Raw genomic sequence first — 20,695 nt, forward strand, 5'->3', positions numbered from 1 at the left:
GCTGCAATATGGTCTGTATATGGTCCTCCTCTCTTACCACGATAATTTCACAATTGTGAGTAGTATAAAAATGTTTGACAATGATAGTGAACAATAATGTGATTGGCCAGAAGAAGAATATGAGCCAGCCAATTGAATGTATGGCCACACATAGTGATATAGCTTTGGAGGATGCAAAGATATTGCCTTAGGTGGACACTTGTAATCGAGACAGCAGCAGCGTTACTCCCTGATGGGCATCTGAGTCGATCATTCAGCACTAGAAGTAGCCAAAGTCACACACCGCCCACTGAGTAGTATAAAAATGTTTGACAATGATAGTGAACAATAATGTGATTGGCCAGAAGAAGAACACTACAAGCCCCGCTCGCTCTCTTCATGCTCCTATGAGACGTTGCTAACTGCCGGCAGTGCATCTTCCTCCATGCCGATAACAGCTTGATGACTGCTCAGTAAATGCACTACATCTCATCTAAGGCCACCTGCCAGTTCAGTTTGTCTCACAGCAATCACAGTTTAAACACCCTGGTAATGACCCTGACAACATTGTTGCTGATAATGGGCAAATTATTATTTCCTTTCCTCAGGAATAAATGTAATTTGTAATAAACATAGTACAAAGGGATAATTTATTTCCATGAATAAATATTATGCCTAATCTCCTTAAATTCTTCCTGCTGTAACTCGTAATCATTTACTCAATATGCTAATGCTGCACCCTCAAGTCCAGTTTAAGATATTGTGCTTCATTTTTATTTAATATGAAAATTTTATGAAAATTGTTACAGCCTTAAAATTTTGACCACCACATTCTTAATAACAGTCTTCTTCCATATGGTTTTTACTATTGCAGTGAGGACAGGGTTTGAAAGGTCTCATTTTTGGTTCATGAATTTTATTTTTAAAGTAGCACTCTTCTTCTCTGTGATTATTTTTACAGCATATAGAACAGTGTTGTTTCTTCTTAGGCTTCTTGGCTTCTCTTGCAGTATGTGCACATCTACCACAACTGTTGCAAATTAGATCATTTCTTTTATTTTTTTAATGAACCTTAAATGTTGTGACCCTTTAATCATTCCTCCTCTCTTACTAGACTTGCAATTAAATTTTCTGTCATCTTCTCACCATTGGGTGATGAATCCCATGCTAGAGAAAAATGTTTGAATTCATCTGGCACAGTAGACAATATCTTGGATATGAGCATTGTACGACATGAGAGAATCCAGTTCAAATGCTGTAGTCTGCAATGCACTTACATTGCTTGCCATGTCTCTTGTTTTATTGTATTTAAAACTATAAAATTCTTGAAGCAAGTGCCAAATTCTTCAAGAAGAATTTCTTCTGTGTATTGTTGTAAGCTTATCATACACATCCATGGCAGTTTCACAACCCAACCCATGTGGCTCTACCTTTTTTTCAGTTGTCCTAATATTTCACACTGCTGTCCCATTTCAGCTATTTCTTCTTTATTTCTACTGTTTCACGTTTCTCAAATGATTCAGTTCCATCCACAATATTACATGGATCTTCCTTATAAGTAATATTCTAATTTTGATATCCCACATGCTGAAAATACTGCTGCCTTTGAGCATGTGTATATCATATAATTGATTTTCCTGAAACATTTTAAGGTGTTTTTTTTTTCAGGATTTGATTGTTCTTACAACAATTTTCAATATTTTTTATGATGTTCATGTACTTCGGTTTTATCTTTTTTAATATTTTAGAGCTCTGGGCCTGTAACCTGTTGTGTTTTTATTTTTGTGTGTTACTTTATTATGAATATTATACAATACATGCTGATTTAAATACGTAGGTTATTTTACTGCCATCTTTGTGCAACACAGACTCAGATGTACATTTTATTCACACTCTCAGATAACTCATATTCTGCTTCTTACTGCAGTTGCCAACCTTTAAGAACACATACAACAAATATTGTGTTTTATCAACTCTTCAACAATTTCAGCATGCTTCAACCATCAGGTTTCCTGTTGCTGATTACCTTTTGTTAACCACCGTCTCTGTGGCTGAGATTGCTAACGCAAGCTTGTGTGGTGGTGCTTGTGCTGGAGGTAAGCCGGTTTGAATCCTGGTGGTGGAAAAAATTTTCACTGCTGGTCTTTGGCTGGCAGGAGGAGGAGCGGTGATGGCATAAAGTTTCTGATCATCAAGACTTTGTGCCCATGTCTGGGTTTAAATACCAAACCTCTCCATAGTGTCTCATTAAATGAGGGCACCGGCTGCACGGTTTGAGGTGCCATGTCACAAATTGCACGGTCTCTCCTGCCGGAGGTTCGAGTCTTCCCTTGGGCATGGGTGAGTGTATTGTTCTTAAGGTAAGTTAGCCATTTGGTCCCTCAGGAATTCATACACATTTGAACATTTTAATTGAGGGCATGTGACAATGTTGATAGTGATCTGTCCCTCAGATGGGAATGTTAAGTTCAGCGGTCCCCTTGGAGCTCATCAATAGGAATAGGCTATGTGCCAGCATTGGGTTTCACTCTCTCCCTTCTCTCATCATCTCCAACACGAACATGACACTACACACTATACACACCCATTACAGTCACCTACACCTAACAGATACACAGATGGTTCTCATACTTCATGAGGGAAAGGTGCCTGCAGGCATGAAGGATAGGGAAAGACTATCCAATTTGGCTGCTGAACCTGTCTTTCTGGGGTCACCCAGCCATTCAGGCAGTACGGCTTTATTTTATCTTTAAGTAAAATGTCCACACTGCATTACTTGATAAATCTTAAAGATGCTATGCTTTTATCTGAAACTGAAATCATGCCACAACTGTACATGACAATTTTCATCCCCACTCTGAATTCATTGCTGCTCATTTGAAATACTGGAAAAATAAGTATGATAAATTCTTGCTATGGTAGTCTTTACAATGTATTTATCTCCTGATCATTTCATGAGAACAAATTGTGCTGTAAAGCTGAAGTACTTAAAATCACTTTATTACTAGGAGTGGTATTAACTTAATACACTTATGACCACCTACCTAATAGCTGGTATGTCCACCTTTGGCACGGTAACAATGGCAATGCATCATGGCGTGGAAACAACGAGGCCTTGGTAGATTGCTGGGAGTTAGAACCACATCTCACACACAAGTCACTTAATTCCTGTAAATTCTGAGGAAGGGGGTGAAGAGCAATGATGCCACATTCAATTACACCCCAGATGTGTTCGATTGGATTCAGATCTGGCAAGATGGGAGGCAGCACATCAATTGGAACTCACCATTGTTTTCCTTGAACCACTCCATCACACTCTTGGCCTTGTGACGAGGCACATTATCTTGTTGAAAAATGTCACTGCCATTGAGAAACATGATCATCATCATGAAGGGGTGTACATGGTCTGCAATCAGTGTACGATACACTGTGTATGATACTCCTTGGCTCTCTGAGGCCTTGCATGAGCTCCACTGGATCCATGACTGCCCATGAGAATGTTCCTCATAGCACAATGGAGCCACTGCCAGCTTATCTTCATTCTCCAGTACAGGGATCAAGGAGCTGTGCCTCAGGAAGGAGATGAATTCATGTCCTCCAATTAGCATGATGATGAAGGTATAGGGCTCATCAGACCATGCAACACTCTGCCACTGTGCCAATGTCCGGTAACAACGGTCACATGCCCATTTCAGTCGTAGTTGCCTATTTCGTGGTGTTAACATTGATCCCAACAATTACGTTTGTTATTGTCACTGTTGCATTTCGAAATCTTTCCTGTCATCTTATTTTCTCTTTCTGTTTTTGCAAGTAGTTTCACTTTGTATTCACCTTCTCCTATTTACCGAATCTACCATACAATTTTATCCCACCTATATATACTCGATAATACGTAAACCACTTCCAAACCATAACCAAAAAAATTTTTTCTGCTTTCAACACTACCGCTGCTATAAAATCCACCGTTTCCAGTTCAAAAACAGTTCCTTTCAGCTATTAAACAGCCATTTCAGCTAGTTCTAATAACTTTCGCCTTTTTCCATTTCCGTTTTTTCCACATCACTGATCTATTTTAGCTGCTTCCCACAGGTTTTAACGTCATTATTTCTTCGTCAGACAATTGTTAGACTCATTTTCACAATCTGCCACCACAAAACCACTCCTTTTAAACATTTACACGCAGTTTTTTCGAAATTTTCCCGAACTGCTCCACCCTTTAACGTGTTTTTGCAGCAACACAACCACCTAACCTTTGTACACATCGCTGTCTACCAACCCAAGTTCACCACAGGATCAACATAGCCCAGCTATAACCAACACTTTTTCGCCTTTTTTCACACCAGATCTCCAGTTGCTTTCCAGTTCACCTTTATCTCTCCCCATATATTTTCATTTTCATTTCAGTCTTATGTTACACTTTCCACCTTCTAATACCATGTCACCCTCACACCATCCCCACAACGACCCCATTAAGTTTTATTTACATTCCCTCCGCAAACATGCCTTCACCCTAGCCAGATTACACTCCCTATTTTATTTTCTCAAGCTTGTCTGACATTTGGCATTACCCCCAAAGGCCTCACACTTAAAGTTCCCATCTCTGGCTGTAACCCTTCTTTCCATCAGTCCCTATACCAGTTCCAAACTGAACAATCCATTGCCCTCACCCACCTAATCCTTCACCTACACATCCTCTCAGCCAATGAACACAACCGTCAACTCCTATCCTTAATAAAAGTCCTCAGTCTTTCCTCTCCCACATCCACACCGGCTGTTCAGAGCATCCTCCTACAGGCCAACCGCAAATTAGAACAGCATGCCACCCTCCACCTCAAAAAACTATCCAATCTCCTGGTTTCCCACCTCCAGAAAGGCAACTCAATCACCCTTCACAACCTTTCCCGCAAACCTCAACTTCCTCTCATTGCACACAGACCCAGTCTCTCCTATCTACTCAAACTCCCACTTCCAGCTCCACTCCCCCCAAAACCTCAAAATTCCAATCAACACAATCTGGAACCACAACACCCTAATTCAGTAGTTAACCTTTCCTCCAAACGTCTCTCCCAATCCGAAACCTCTGTCCTATCCAAAGGCCTCACCTTCAGCCCCACTCCCAGGTTCAACCAAACAGCCCTTGTCAAAGATTTACTGTCCTACACCCGTACTCTCTGCTGGAAATATCACTTTGCCATGAAGAAAAATGATCCTAATCCTACTCCTAATGATACAACTCCCCAAGACACTATCCAAATTGAACCCAGCCTGGAACAGTTCCGTCCTCTGTCACCCTCTCCAAACTTTCCAGGAATTTCTGACTTCCAGCCTTGCTTCTCAATCCTTCTTAAAAAACCTTAATCCTACTCCCAACATCACCACTGCTGAAGCCCTGGCTATCCGTGATCTGAAGGCTGACCGATCCATCGTCATTCTTCCGGTGGACAAGGGTTCCACGACCGCGGTACTTGATCGTCGGGAGTATGTGACTGCGTCACCTTTCAGACAACACTACATACAAAGTTTGCCAAGGCAATCCCATTCCTGATGTCCAGGCGGAGCTTCAAGGAATCGTCAGAACCTTAGGCCCCCTACAAAACCTTCCCCCGGTCTCCATCAACCTCCTGACCCCACCAACACCATGCACCCCTACCTTCTACCTTCTTCCTAAAATTCACAAACCCAATAATCCCGGCTGTCCCATTGTAGCTGGCTACCAAGCCCCCAAAGAACGTATCTCTGCCTACGTAGATCAACACCTTCAACCCATTACATGCAGTCTCCCATCCTTCATCAAAGACACCAACCACTTTCTCGAGCGCCTGGAATCCCTACCCAGTCTGTTACCCCCGGAAACCATCCTTGTAACCATTGATACCACTTCCTTATACACAAATATTCCACACGTCCAGGGCCTCGCTGCGATGGAGCACTTCCTTTCACGCCGATCACCTGCCACCCTACCAAAAACCTCTTTCCTCATTACCTTAGCCAGCTTCATCCTGACCCACAACTTCTTCACTTTCGAAGGCCAGACATACCAACAATTAAAGGGAACAGCCATGGGCACCAGGATGGCCCCCTCGTACGCCAACCTATTCATGGGTCGCTTAGAGGAAGCCTTCTTGGTTACCCAGGCCTGCCAACCCAAAGTTTGGTACAGATTTATTGACGACATTTTCATGATCTGGACTCACAGTGAAGAAGAATTCCAGAATTTCCTCTCCAACCTCAACTCCTTTGGTTCCATCAGATTCACCTGGTCCTACTCCAAATCCCATGCCACTTTCCTTGACGTTGACCTCCACCTGTCCAATGGCCAGCTTCACACGTCCGTCCACATCAAACCCAGCAACAAGCAACAGTACCTCCATTATGACAGCTGCCACCCATTCCACATCAAACGGTCCCTTCCCTACAGCCTAGGTCTTCGTGGCAAACGAATCTGCTCCAGTCCGGAATCCCTGAACCATTACACCAAAAACCTGAAAACAGCTTTCGCATCCCGCAACCACCCTCCCGACCTGGTACAGAAGCAAATAACCAGAGCCACTTCCTCATCTCCTCAAACCCAGAACCTCCCACAGAAGAACCCCAAAAGTGCCCCACTTGTGACAGGATACTTTCCGGGACTGGATCAGACTCTGAATGTGGCTCTCCAGCAGGGATACAACTTCCTCAAATCCTGCCCTGAAATGAGATCCATCCTTCATGAAATCCTCCCCACTCCACCAAGAGTGTCTTTCCGCCGTCCACCTAACCTTAGTAAAGTCTTAGTTCATCCCTATGAAATCCCCAAACCACCTTCCCTACCCTCTGGCTCCTACCCTTGTAACCGCCCCCGGTGTAAAACCTGTCCCATGCACCCTCCCACCACCACCTACTCCAGTCCTGTAACCCAGAAGGTGTACACGATCAAAGGCAGAGCCACGTGTGAAAACACCCACGTGATTTACCAACTGACCTGGCTACACTGTGAAGCTTTCTATGTGGGAATGACCAGCAACAAACTGTCCATTCGCATGAATGGACACAGGCAGACAGTGTTTGTTGGTAATGAGGATCACCCTGTGGCTAAACATACCTTGGTGCACAGCCAGCACATCTTGGCACAGTGTTACACCATCCAGGTTATCTGGATACTTCCCACTAACACCAACCTGTCAGAACTCCGGAGATGGGAACTAGCCCTTCAGTATATCCTCTCTTCTCGTTATCTGCCAGGCCTCAATCTCCGCTAATTTCTAATTTCAATTTGCTGCCGCTCATACCTCACCTGTCTTTCAACATCCTTGCCTCTGTACTTCCGCCTCGACTGACATCTCTGCCCAAACTCTTTGCCTTTACAAATGTCTGCTTGTGTCTGTGTATGTGCAGATGGATGTGTGTGTGTGTGTGTGTGTGTGTGTGTGTGTGTGTGTGTATACACCCCCTTTTTCCCCCTAAGGTAAGTCTTTCTGCTCCCGGGATTGGAATGACTCCTTACCCTCTCCCTTAAAACCCACATCCTTTCGTCTTTCCCTCTCCTTCCCTCTTTCCTGATGAAGCAACCATTGGTTGCGAAAGCTTGAATTTTGTGGGTATGTTTGTGTGTCTATCGACCTGCCAGCACTTTCGTTTGGTAAGTCACATCATCTTTGTTTTTAGATATATTTTTCCCATGTAGAATGTTTCCCTCTATTATTTTATTGATGTGTATGGCTACTGTAAATTTGTACGTTTCTGATTCGAGAATAAATGCACATACAGGGAGGGAAAAATCATTTCGAAAAATAGTAGGATGTTATCCAGCCCATTAAAGAACAAACAAAAATGTCTCAAGACTAATCAGTCTTGTAGAACATTTCAGTTGAAGGTAATGTCAATCTTCTTCAAAAAATTACCAAGAAAGGCAAACACATGGATTTATCTGAATCCAATGCTAGGGGACTTCCAGTTAGATCACGTCACTATTTCTAAATGCAATTTTAAAGTAGCAAGAAATATGGAATTTGAATCTGATCATTACCTGACTAAAATTAGACTGAAACTTCTCCCCAATAAAAAACAAAAGAGACAGCAAAAATCAATTAAATATAATACAAACAGGCTCAACATCAACAAAGAGCTAATAAAAAAATTTCAGATAGAAATTAAGTAACTAAATCAGGGAAATGAGAAGAAATATCGAAAAAATCAACAGGGCAGAGAAAAATGTATTTGGAACAACAAAAATGAAGAAAAAAGTCTGGTGGAATGAAATATGTGAAGAAGCAGTTACAGAAAGAACAAAACAGTAGAAGAAATGGAAATGTTCTGGGAAGCCTGAACACCTTGATCAATTTAGAATGTAAAGGAAAGAAACAGCAAGAATAAGGGTTACTTGTAAAAGCTCTTCCACTACATACATATACTTCTTTTTTAACGTCAATGAAGACTGTTTCTTTCTGTTGTAATTATATTGCAATAAATTGAGAAAAGTAGTGATAGGATTAATTTTTTTCCTTATAAATTATAGAGATTAAATAAGAATTTTGGAATTGCATATTTTCTTCAAGGTTTAACATGTTATTGACAATGAGTTTATTCTTAATGGAGAATTATCCCATTTTGTCACAGATGAGGAAGGAAATTAGCCACTGAAATTTTTGGGGGACTATTTCAACATTTATCTGAAGAGATTTAAGGAAACAGTGGGCAAAATAACACAGAGTGGTCTCATAAGAACTTGAGTTAACTCCCCACAAATGTAGATTCAGAGTCTTAACCACTGCACCACTTTGCTCAGCAGTTACATACTGGATGTAAAATATATATATGATGGTAGAAACCTATACAAATTTCTTGAATATGTGACAGCATATTGTGCTTTAATAATTTTTGTTTGAAATGTGGTGTTTCAGTAATTTGTTTTAATGAAAAATTAGTTGGAACTGATCAAAGTCTGAAAACTGTAAAAAAATAAGCAAACGAAATACAAACCAAGTATTATTTATTCAGCATTAAATATTGAAATATAGAGTCACATCTGTACAAATTACAAAATATATACACTAGCTAAGATAGATAAAATAGTTATACCCACTAAATGACAAAATTAAGGCATTGTTCACAATGATATGCTAAATGAGAATTCTCAGCTTTTAAGACCAAATGTTCTTTCACCAGAAGATAAACATAAGATAAAGGGTAAAAATAATGTATGAGTGGTAAAAAGGTTGGTATTTAACACCCGTGGTGAGAGAGACAAGACAAAAAATTGTCTGTTTTCCGTTTTTTCCTCTTCCAGTTTCCAAAGAAGGAATCATTGGTGCAGAACATCAGATATTTACTTCTTATGTTTTGGCACTGTTATAACTACTGTCAATTTATATACTTAGTGAGTATTAACTTTTTATCTAATTACAGTTTTTCCACTCTGATCCATAAAACATACAGTAGTATATATTTTATGGAATTCTGAGGTAAACTTCACGCACGACATTCTATCATACATCCTCATTATCCAGTTCTTCTTTTTGCATTTTCTCAGCAAGTTTCTTTCTTTCTTCGGCTTGTTTCATTTTGCGGAGCACCAAGCTTTCAAAGTCTGAGCCAGTGACTTTCATGTGGCTCTGAAAGAAGATGTGTTAAATTATGTAAATAATCAAGTATAAGAGACTGGAACAAAGACAGCAAATCCATCATCAAACTGCCAAATTGAAACAGTAACAAATTGTAAACAGAAATATTTTACACTAAAAAACTGGATGCGATTCTGTTATAAATTTCAATACTTACAACAGTTTACCACAAAGATTACAAATAACATAGTACAAGCACTGTTAATATGTAATGGTAATAATTGGAGTATACATATTTTTATTTTTCGAGGCTATTTTGAGAATGTGGTAAAAGACAAACAGTTTGAAAGAGTACCAGAAATAATAATGTCCAACACACAAATAAGCAGACAGCATAATATTCAACAAGCTGGTCGCATTTGGTTTGTGTTCTGGATTGGGAAGTAAGCATGTGTGCTTCCTTCCCTGCCCTTTAAAAGCATATTAAACGAGCATATTCAGAGACAGACAGAGAATATAATATGGTCCTTACTACCCTTAGAAGTCTACCACCAGACGAATGAGCTGCTGTAACATCTGTAACATCTGTTTAACTATGAAGTCTTTGTTCTTCTGCAGGACTGTTAGAAACTGATCTTAGCGCGCGCGCGCGCGCGCGCACGCGCACACACACACACACACACACACACACACACACACACACACACACACACACAGAGAGAGAGAGAGAGAGAGAGAGAGAGAGAGAGAGAGAGAGCGATACAGCAGGTCATCTATGCATAGAAAGGAGGAATGCAAAAGAGGTGAAATATGGGAAGAATCTAGTGGGCTATCGTTGCGAGTGACTGATGATAGTCAGATGCGATGGTGCACAACAAGAGCTGATGTGCCACTACTGAAGCTACACATTTAATGCCGAGCAATTTATCCAGCAATTAATTTGTCTGCCCTCTGCCATTAAATGACAATTTGGTTGTCATCCATATGAAAGGATGAAGCTTTAATAGTTAAGTCACTGAAGATCTGGCAGTAATTCTGAAATCTCATCAAACTCTCTATAGTCTACATGCTAAGTACAGATTTCACATTTGTGTCATTCATGTTTTAAGAGAGGAGCTTGCATCTCACATCTCAAAGTTAGAGAAATTACTGTGGTTTGAGAGCAGAGTATTGAGTTTCTTACACATTTTATAGTGATGTTTGCATTTTGCATCTACAAATTAGAGAAATTATGTGGTATGAGAACAAGATAATTGATTTTCTTATGCATTTTTATACTGATGTCAGCAGCATTACCCTGTACCAAAAATTATTAGACCATTTTATTAAAATCTTGTTAAAAAAAAAAAAGGATCTGGACAAGCTTGGCACTGCATGAAAAAGAGAGCTCAATATAATCGAGTTTTCTCTCAAAAGATTTCCATCGTCTATGTCTTCAGATTGCAGCTTGTCTCCTTCCTATTTTCCAGGCACTGTCCTTTGGTATGACTGAGACTAAAGTTTCTTGGATACATGAAGACATCACCATTTTGCTGGCTATCCAGTCAGTGCAGGAGACTCCATGTTGATATTTTGTAATTAATATAATGACTAAGTAAATGACCAGTGTAAAACTAAAAGTCTGAAGGGTAATGAAGTCTGATTGTTTTCTCTTATCTCAAAATGTCCTTGTTGCTCAGGAAGGAAGTCTATTTGAGAGGAAAAAGTAATGGAATTCAAAATGGTGCTAAACAAGCTTTATCATGCAATGACTGAAATAAATCAACGAAGAAATAGGAGAGGGATTGATTGGGGAACAACTCCTGAACTTGGATGAATAGCCAAATAAAAATGTAGGTGTATGAGGATCCTGAGAGCTGGAGGAAAAGATAAAGTAGGATAAACTTTGCTAAAAGAAATATGATGACAGAACGAGAAGGTGAGAGAAGTGTCCAGTATTTGGTTATAATGTAGGTGACCCTATATCTTGTTTTGTTTTATTTTAGGGCGCAAAAACAATTAGGGTCATATGCACCCATGCCAGACCTATAGAACACGAAGACAAAGACAGGAGTTAAAAATGACTACATGTTAATCCCAAACGATGGAAGAGAAGACAGCTAAAAACAGGGATGTGGAACAAGGTCTATAAAATACAAAAACCGAAATATGTCGGTGCCAATGACGAATGTACACCTGACACCTCGGTCAGTCAGAGTGCCATCAGAGTACATAAAGGTACTATCGTGAAGTTCCATGCGAAGGTTGTGAAACTGAAGGCAACAGAGCGGAGTGGAAGTAGTGTCCTTAGAAAGTGAATGAAGGCCAAGGTGAACATGGGCCACTGCATGAAACCAAGGTGGTGAAGGGCTCACATCCACTAGGAAATTAAGATTGTGGAGCAAGAGCTGAAAGCGAACTCCAGGAGGTAAAGAGAAGAGGGACACGCCCCATAGTGGTGATTTAGGAAGGCATAGGATGGGTGGTCATGCATGGCAGACAAACGGCATGCATATCTGCTGAGGAGAAAGTCATGGCAGTAGTTTGGCAGCTTCACATACAAGCTCTCAACCGGGCTAGTGTAAAAGGTGCCAGTGGCCAAACAAATGCCACGATGGTGGATGTACTAAGATGGCGTAAGAGGGACGGATGTGCAGATGCGTAAATGAAACACCCATAGTCTAGTTTGGAGCAGACAAGGGACCAGTACAAACGGAGGAGGGTAGTACAATCTACTCCCCAGGAAGTACCACTGAGGACACATAGGACATTGAGGAACCACATACGGCAGGCTACCCGGTAAGACATGTGGGAAGACCAAGAAAGTTTCCTATCGAACATGAGTCCCAGGAATTTCATAGTTTCAATGAACAGAAGAGTAACAGGCCCAAGATGATGGAAGAAAGCAGTTGCGCCGCCAGAAATTCATACAAATGGTTTTGTCAGTGGAAAAACAAAAGCCACTGTTGATGCTCCATGAGTGGGCAAGACATTGCTGAAGATGCTGCTCAATGAGACAAGTCCATGGAGAACTATAAATGGGAAAATTGTCAATGAAAAGAGAGCTGAAGATACCCAACAGGAGACATGCCATGATAGAGTTCACGGTGATAGCAAAAGAGGTTGATGCTCAGGATGGAACCCTAAGGGACACCATTTTCCTGTATAAAGGTGTCCGACAAGGCAGAACCCACATGTACCTTGAAAACTCAGTCTTTTAAAAATTCCTGAAGGAATGGGGCAGGTGGCCACAGACGCCCCACGTGTAGAGAGAATGGAGGATATCAGTCCTCCAGCAGGTGTCGTATGCTTTCTCCAAATCAAAACACGGCCACAGCCTGGGATTTCCACAGAAAACCACTCAGGACACGGGTGGATAAAGTGACGAGATGGTCAACTGCAGAACGGCACAGTCAAATCCACACTGTGTAGTGGTTAGTAAATTGCGTGACTTGAGCCACAATAGCAGGTGGGCATGAATCATACGATCCATCACCTTGCAAAAACACAGGTGGTGAGAGAAGTGGAAGGTGTTTGTTCTTACTGTGCTTAGGTATGTGTATGACATTGGCTTCATGTCAGCGTCTGGGAAATGTGCCCTCTGCCTCAATGTGCTTATATGTATGAAGCAGAAAGTGTTTGCCTGCAAGAGAAAGGTGTTGCAACATCTGAATGTGAACACCGTCTGGCCTGGGGCGGAGAATCAGGATGAAGTGAGAGAATGATTTAGCTAGCATGATTTAGCTATCTCATAGTAAAGGTGGCATTGCAGCACTCTTGATTCTGAGAAGAGGAGGGCATCACCTGAGCCTCCTCCGCTCACTTCTAATGAAGGGAGGCAGGGTGATAGTGGGAGGAGCTCGAAATGTCCACAAAATTGCAGCCCAAGTTGTTGGAGATAGCAATAGGGTCCATTATGACATTGTCTGCTACTGTCAGGCTGGAAATTGGGGAATAGATATTAGTCCCAGGGACCTGCCAGAGTTTGGCCCACATGCCGGAAGAGGGAGTGGAACTGTTAAAAGACCTTGTGAATTAAATCCAGATGGCTTCTTTTGCCATACCGAAAACATGATGACACTGTGCACACAGCTGTTTATAATGAATGCAGTTTGCCATCATAGGATGACGATTAAAAACACGGGAGAGCATGTCTCTGCATGTGAATTGCCTCATGGCATGCCTCAGTCCACCTAGGGACTGGGCACGGCACGGTACAGAGGAAGTGTGAGGAATGGAACATTTTGTTGCAGTAAACATAGTGTTTATAAGATACTCCATCTGGTCATCACAACTGGGAAAATGTTGTTTGTCGAAGGTCATCAGGGAGGAGTAAGGACTCCAGTCAGCCTTAGTAAGCTGCCATTTGGGTGTGCACGTAGGTGGTGTAGGAGCCAGCAAATAGATAGCACCTGGGAAATTGTCGATCGAGTATGTGTCGCAGAGAACAGGCCACCCAAGATGATGGGCAAGCTGGGCAGTGCGGGATAGGTCCAAATAGGAATAGGTGTGCGAGGAGTCTGAAAGGAATGTGGGTGCTACTGTGCTACTTCTCTTTAGAGAAGGTTAAGATGATTGAGAAGGTCAGCCAAGAGGGCATTGCTTGGACACGTTCTGGGAGAACCTCAATGGGGATGGTGCACATTAAAATCACCAAGCAGCAGAAGAAAGTCTGCCATGGTGACATCGAATGACAGATGGATGTAAACGGTACAATGGGAAAAGTTCAGGTGAGGAAGGAAAAGGCGAAGTGCAATAGCTTGAAGGTGGGTAGTCAGGGAAGTGGGTTGACTATGAATGTCATCCTGTATGAGCAGCATGACTTCCCAATGAGATGGAATACCATTCTCAAGAGGAAGATCAGAACAGACTGGGAAGAAATGCAAGAGCTCAAAGAGATTGTGAGGACACAATTTTGTTTCCTGGAGGCAGAGAACAAGCAGATGTTGGGATTCTAAGAGCAGCCATAAAGCCTCTTTGTTTGATCCATGAACATTCCATTGAAGGACAGTCATAACAAGGAAAGGGGAGGAGGGAAAAAATGAAGGGGGATCACCTCAGCAACTGCCGCATGCCAGCCTTCAAAGACTGTCTGCTGCAGGGTGCAAAGACTTGAGGATCCTGCTCCATGAGATCTACAGAGGCATTGGCACTCTCCCTCTGTCAATCTGTGGAGTCCAGGGCAGAAAAATGGTTGCCGGTGTGCACTGGTAACACGGAGGTTGGTGGGCGAAGGTATCATGTGGTGACACCCTAAAAGAGGACCTCCGTGTTGGCGAAGTAGAAGACCGTTTGCCTTTGTATGACTTCTTGGAGCCTTTCTGGTTGGCATAGGAAGTCTCAGATGTTTGTTGGGTGAATGGATGGAGGAAGTCTTCACAGGAGTATTCTTTCTGTCCTTCCCAGCCTGCCAGTTGTGTAGCTGGTGACTTCGCCCTGGGAGGTGAATGTTTGCTGGGTTTGGTGCACGGCTGGACAGGAAGACAGTGATGCTACTATGACACTGGGCAATTTCACAACCTCAGTGCTGAATATGAGGTTACATGTCTGCATGGCCATGTCCTTCATAGAGCAAAGTGTCACAAGAACAGTACTGTAAGTGCCAGACAGTAGAACGCAAGGTTTCCGAGTAGCTAATAACTTGGGAGTGATCGGGTAAGACACTTTTTCCTTTTCCTTTACTCCTGGACAGCCTGCTCATCAACATACATGGGACAATCTTGAGAGGAGGCAGCATGGTCGCCATTGCAGTTGATACAGTACGGAGGAGGAGGCGGACAATCGCCCTTGTGCACATCCCTACCATAAGTTACACATTTGGCCACATGTCGAGAAGACATTTGAGTGTGGTTGAAACGATGACACTAGTAGCAGTAAATAGGGTTCAAAATGTACAGTTGGACTGTGATAACTTCATAGTCTGCTTTCATCTTGGACGGAAGCACTCCTCTATCAAAGGTGAGAAAAGTGTGTGGGCACTAAGGATGCAACTACCGTTTTCTTCACTGGATGGGCGGCAAAGACACCCTGAAGAGAGAGGTACATTTGGATTTCTGCTTTGGTCGGACCAATGAGCAACATAGTGTAAATAACACCACGGGAAGAATTCAGAATTCTATGGGCCTCAACACGAACAGGACAGCTATGGAGGAACGAAGCTGCAAGCAGTTGTGCTTGAGAATCAGAAGTAGTCTACAAAAGCAAAGTTTCATTGTGCAAATGAGAGCAGGATTTCACAGGGCCAGCAATTGCATCAACACTTTCCTGAATCAGAAACAGATTTACCGTTGCAAAGGACAGACCAACTTCAGTATGAAATCATGAGGAACAGTGGTGCAACCGGGAGGGTCTCTGAATAGGAAGTTTCATTCCTTTTACGTCTGGTGAATGAGGACTGCAAAGACGATCTACATCTACATACATACTCCACAATCCACCATATGGTGCTTGGTGGAAGGTACCTCGTACCACAACTAGCATCTTCTCTCCCTGTTCCACTCCCAAACAGAACAAGGGAAAAATGACTGCCTATATGCCTCTGTATGAGCCCTAATCTCTCTTATCTTATCTTTGTGGTCTTTCCGCGAAATGTAAGTTGGCGGCAGTAAAGTTGTACTGCAGTCAGCCTCAAATGCTGGTTCTCTAAATTTCCTCAGTAGCGATTCACGAAAAGAACGCCTCCTTTCCTCCAGAGACTCCCACCCGAGTTCCTGAAGCATTTCCGTAACACTTGCATGATGATCAAACCTACCAGTAACATATTTAGCAGCCCACCTCTGAACAGCTTCTATGTCCTCCCTCAATCTGACCTGATAGGGATCCCAAATGCTCAAGCAGTACTCAAGAATAGGTCGTACTAGTGCTTTATAAGCGGTCTCCTTTACAGATGAACCACATCTTCGCAAAATTCTACCAATGAACCGAAGACAACTATCCGCCTTCCCCACAACTGCCATTACATGCTCGTCCCACTTCATATCGCTCTGCAATGTAACGCCCAAATATTTAATCGACGTGACTGTGTCAAGCGCTACACTACTAATGGAGTATTCAAACATTACAGGATTCTTTTTCCTATTCATCTGCATTAATTAACATTTATCTATATTTAGAGTTAGCTGCCATTCTTTATACCAATCACAAATCCTGTCCAAGTCATCTTGTATCCTCCTACAGTCACTCAACGACGACACCTTCCCATGCACCACAGCATCATCAGCAAACAGCCGCACATTGCTATTCACCCTATCCAAAAGATCATTTATGTACATAGAAAACAACAGCAGACCTACCACACTTCCCTGGGGCATTGCAGATGATACTATCACCTCCGATGAACACTCACCATCGAGGACAATGTACTGGGTTCTACTACTTAAGAAGTCTTCCAGCCACTCACTGGCTCACTGCAAGAAAATCCCCCATGACTGCCAGCATATCCAATGGTGCACTCCTTTCAACTGGCGTGGGGAGTGGGGGGGGGGGTATGCGTCAGAGGGGGGGGGGGGGGGGGGGGGGGGCACCCGCCTTAGGTGATTGTTCACACCTCGCGAAAATCTGACAGAGGGTCCAACTGGCAATTTGGGGAGATAGCAGCTCAGGCAATCACCCCTCTGTGGGCCTGGCCTGTACCAGGGGGTACTTGTGAACCATACTTGTCGACCTAGGGTTGGGAATTATGCGTTACCCTGTCACCTGTTACATGCCAGGTGTGTGGGCTGGCCTTCAGGAGTACCCAGGGAGGTAGAAGAAAAAGAGGAGCCTCGAACGCTGAAGTGGAGGAAGGATAGGAGAAGGTGAATGAAGAAAGGAAAAAAGAAACTAAAAACAGTGGTGAGACAGTTCTTACATCAGCTATGGAAAATGCGGAACACTCCCAAAACACCCCAGACAATGTTTAGCACATTAAGCTCCACAGGGCTGTTGGCACCTACAGTGGACCAGTACACCTGATGCCAGGCCAGGCAAAGGCATTAGGCTTTGTTGTAGTCACCTGTGACCACAACAGACTCACATGCCTCAAATCCTGTGGCTGGTGATAGCTGCAGCAGAGCCTAAAGCCATGTGCCTGCCCTGGCCATGAAACATCCATCACTAAGCATGAGGTAGTCAAAGTGTTAAATGGACAAGTGCTTGTTTTCAAAATGGAAAGTACATTATCAGACTTTCAATGGAAGTATATGTAGGTGAAACAAAAATTACTAAGTTTGTTTATTGACTCAGCTATAACATGATGTGAGAAGCCACTCCCACAGAAGATCTTACATATGGTACGAAATACAACTGATATTTATCTAGCAGTTTTTTAAATGCACTAGATTTTAGCCCATGGTTTCACCTGCATTCGTGTATGTCACATATATTTCACACATGTATGTATGAATCTCTGCTGTTTTACACCATACAACTCCAGAGGGGATTTTTCTGTGGTTTTCAGCCATGTGGCATGATTTTTGGTCCTGACACACTGACAAAAACAGTGGGCCACTGGAGTGCTTATTCTCGCAACCTGGTTGACACACTGAACAGCACACATAAGAGACAAACAAAAACTTCATATTTTTATAGTAAAAAAAAAGGACATATTACTCCCCTTTTCATCCTTATCCCCATCCCTGGAGGTGCCTTAACCCCACACTACTTTTACACGAAAAGAAATAGTTTTATCAAAATAATCTCCACATTTACCTCCCCTTTCTATTTCTCTTTCACCTTTTCCACCCGCTTCATCACACACTGTCCCTCTTCTACCTACCCACACACCATACTTCATCCACTTGCCTCCTCACACCCTCTTCCTTTCTCCTATTGTTCACTGCCCCTTTCCATCTTCCACCTGACTCCTACACCTACCTCCCCCCCCCCCTCTCTCTTTCTCTCTCTCTCTGTCCATCTCCTCCCCCACCAATCTCTGTCTGTCTCCTCTTCCCCTCCTCTCTGTATATCTCCTGCTCCCCCCCCCCCCCCCTATATCCATCTCCTCCTCCTCCCCCTTCTCCATCCAATTCCTATCAGCCCTTTTTCACCCAGATCCAAATGCGAGGTAGGTGTTTGTTACCCTCACAGTGCTTCTTTCCAGACCATAGGTGATATATGTACTAAGTTTGACTGAAATCGATCCAGTGGTTTAGGAGGGGACAGGGTACATACATACATGCACTGTTATAATATACTAGCCTTTCACCTAAGGCTTCGCCTACTTATTATGTATGTCACATACATGTGTGTGTCTCAAGCCTGCTGTTTTACACATTATGACTTCAGAGATGATGCTAAATTTATCTGTTTTATTCAGCCGTGTGGTATGATCTTTGTTCCTGAGACATGTTGACAAAACTATTCCTTCCTCACAACCTACCTCTATATACCCGCTCCCACTTCCACCTGTATCCTCATTCACTCTCCATTTTCCACTTCACACGCTTACCCACTTGCCTAATCACACCCTCTTCATTTTCTGTTTGCCCAACTCCCTTCTGTTTCTTCCACTGGACTCCTACAGTTCCCCCATTCTCCTTCTATCGATCTCCTCTTCCCCTCTCTCTGTTCATTTCCTCCTCCCTTCTCTACTTAGCCACGCCTGCCCACACGTCTGCCATCTGGAATGCATTCTATTACCACCCACACAAAAATGTCAATCCTGCAGGACAGTTAGATGTCAGGTGTTACCAGCCCTTTTCACCCCTACCCCAACGGTAGCTAGGTGATTTGTACCCTGGCAGCACTTCTTTCCACACAACAAGTGGAACTTGTACCAAGTTCTGTTGAAATTGATTCAGTGGTTTAGAAGGAGATGTGGTGCATGTGTACACACACACAAACACACACACACACACACACACACACACACACACACACACACCAATTTTTATGTACAGTGTGTAAACTTTTAGATGGCAGACCTCTCCCTAGTCATGAATTCGTAGAAGTCGGTAAACGTCGGGAGGCTTTGGTAGGCATGCAGTTTCGACTGCTGCCAACATTACGTAGCTGACTGTGTTGTACAAGGTAGCCATTATCGTCTGCTTCGTTATTGTTTTACGCTGTACTGTTATGCGTGTTTTTATTGTGCAGTTATGCTAAACATTATCAAAATGAGTGAAGGGGCAGTTGCTGGCCCATCTCGGGAGTCGCCAACAACCCCTATTCGGTAGGCCTACGGTTAGAAGGAAACCAGTACTACGTAGCGATGCTCGCAAAATTATATTGAGTGTGATCGAATGCTGCGAAAGGGAAAGGGAGCAGAAAAAATTGCTTCACCACATTTACAAATCTTCTACATACACAGGACAAAGCATGCGTAGCATTGGAAGATTCAAACAGTTTTCCAAGAATTATCCTGGCGTATCACCACAAACGCCTGGCAAGAAAAGGTGAGTTTCCATTTCAGATATTTTGTTTGCGATCACTTTGAAGGAGCCCCCTATTTCGTCCGAATTACCTTATATTTCATTTTTCCTTGCTACTGTATTGCTTTGTATGGAAACACCACTGGTTACTGTATTATTTCGAAACACATTAATATTACAGTACATTTCCAAATTCAAAAAAATACATGCAGTGCAGAAGGCATTTTCTTATAAATCTTTCTCTCTCTTTTAACTTAGGAAAAGAAGTGGAGAAATCGAAGTAATGATCGATGATTTCAACCAGCGTGTCATTCGTGACACGATAGTGGAATTTAATTCAGTGCGGAAGACTGTGCCGAGCCTGTGAACACTGCTTCCAGTTTTGCACGACAAAATAGGCTGGAAGTGGAGTATTGTCTCGCTGACAAAAGTACTTTTGTCTATGGGATTCATATGGTGTAATGTGGAAAACAAGAGTAATGTGTTGTTAGAACGTCCAGACATTGTGCACTGGCGATCTTGTTTCATTGTTGACATGAAGAACTTCAGGGAAGCAGGCAGAGAAAAATTTTATCTCGATGAATCGTGGATCGATAATAATTTAACGTTTAATAAATGTTGGCAGAGGAAGGGTGTCGGTTCACTACATGGGGAGCACATAGTAGACAAACATACATACATACATACATACATACATATACACTCCTGGAAATTGAAATAAGAACACCGTGAATTCATTGTCCCAGGAAGGGGAAACTTTACTGACACATTCCTGGGGTCAGATACATCACATGATCACACTGACAGAACCACAGGCACATAGACACAGGCAACAGAGCATGCACAATG

General features: G+C 42.6%; 1 protein-coding gene across 1 annotated transcript in view; it reads right to left on the minus strand.

The window, feature by feature from the left end:
- Window positions 1–8,965: 8,965 nt before the first annotated feature.
- The window catches only part of LOC126481482 (dnaJ homolog subfamily C member 17), a 46,320-nt gene continuing 34,590 nt past the window's right edge, over window positions 8,966–20,695 (minus strand). Inside the window, exon 7 of the mRNA XM_050105261.1 lies at window positions 8,966–9,569. Coding sequence (XP_049961218.1) covers window positions 9,444–9,569 — 126 coding nt within the window. The 3' untranslated portion in view covers window positions 8,966–9,443. The remainder of the gene's footprint in view (window positions 9,570–20,695) is intronic.

This window comes from Schistocerca serialis, chromosome 5, assembly GCF_023864345.2.
Source record: "Schistocerca serialis cubense isolate TAMUIC-IGC-003099 chromosome 5, iqSchSeri2.2, whole genome shotgun sequence".
NCBI classification, from domain to species: domain Eukaryota; kingdom Metazoa; phylum Arthropoda; class Insecta; order Orthoptera; family Acrididae; genus Schistocerca; species Schistocerca serialis.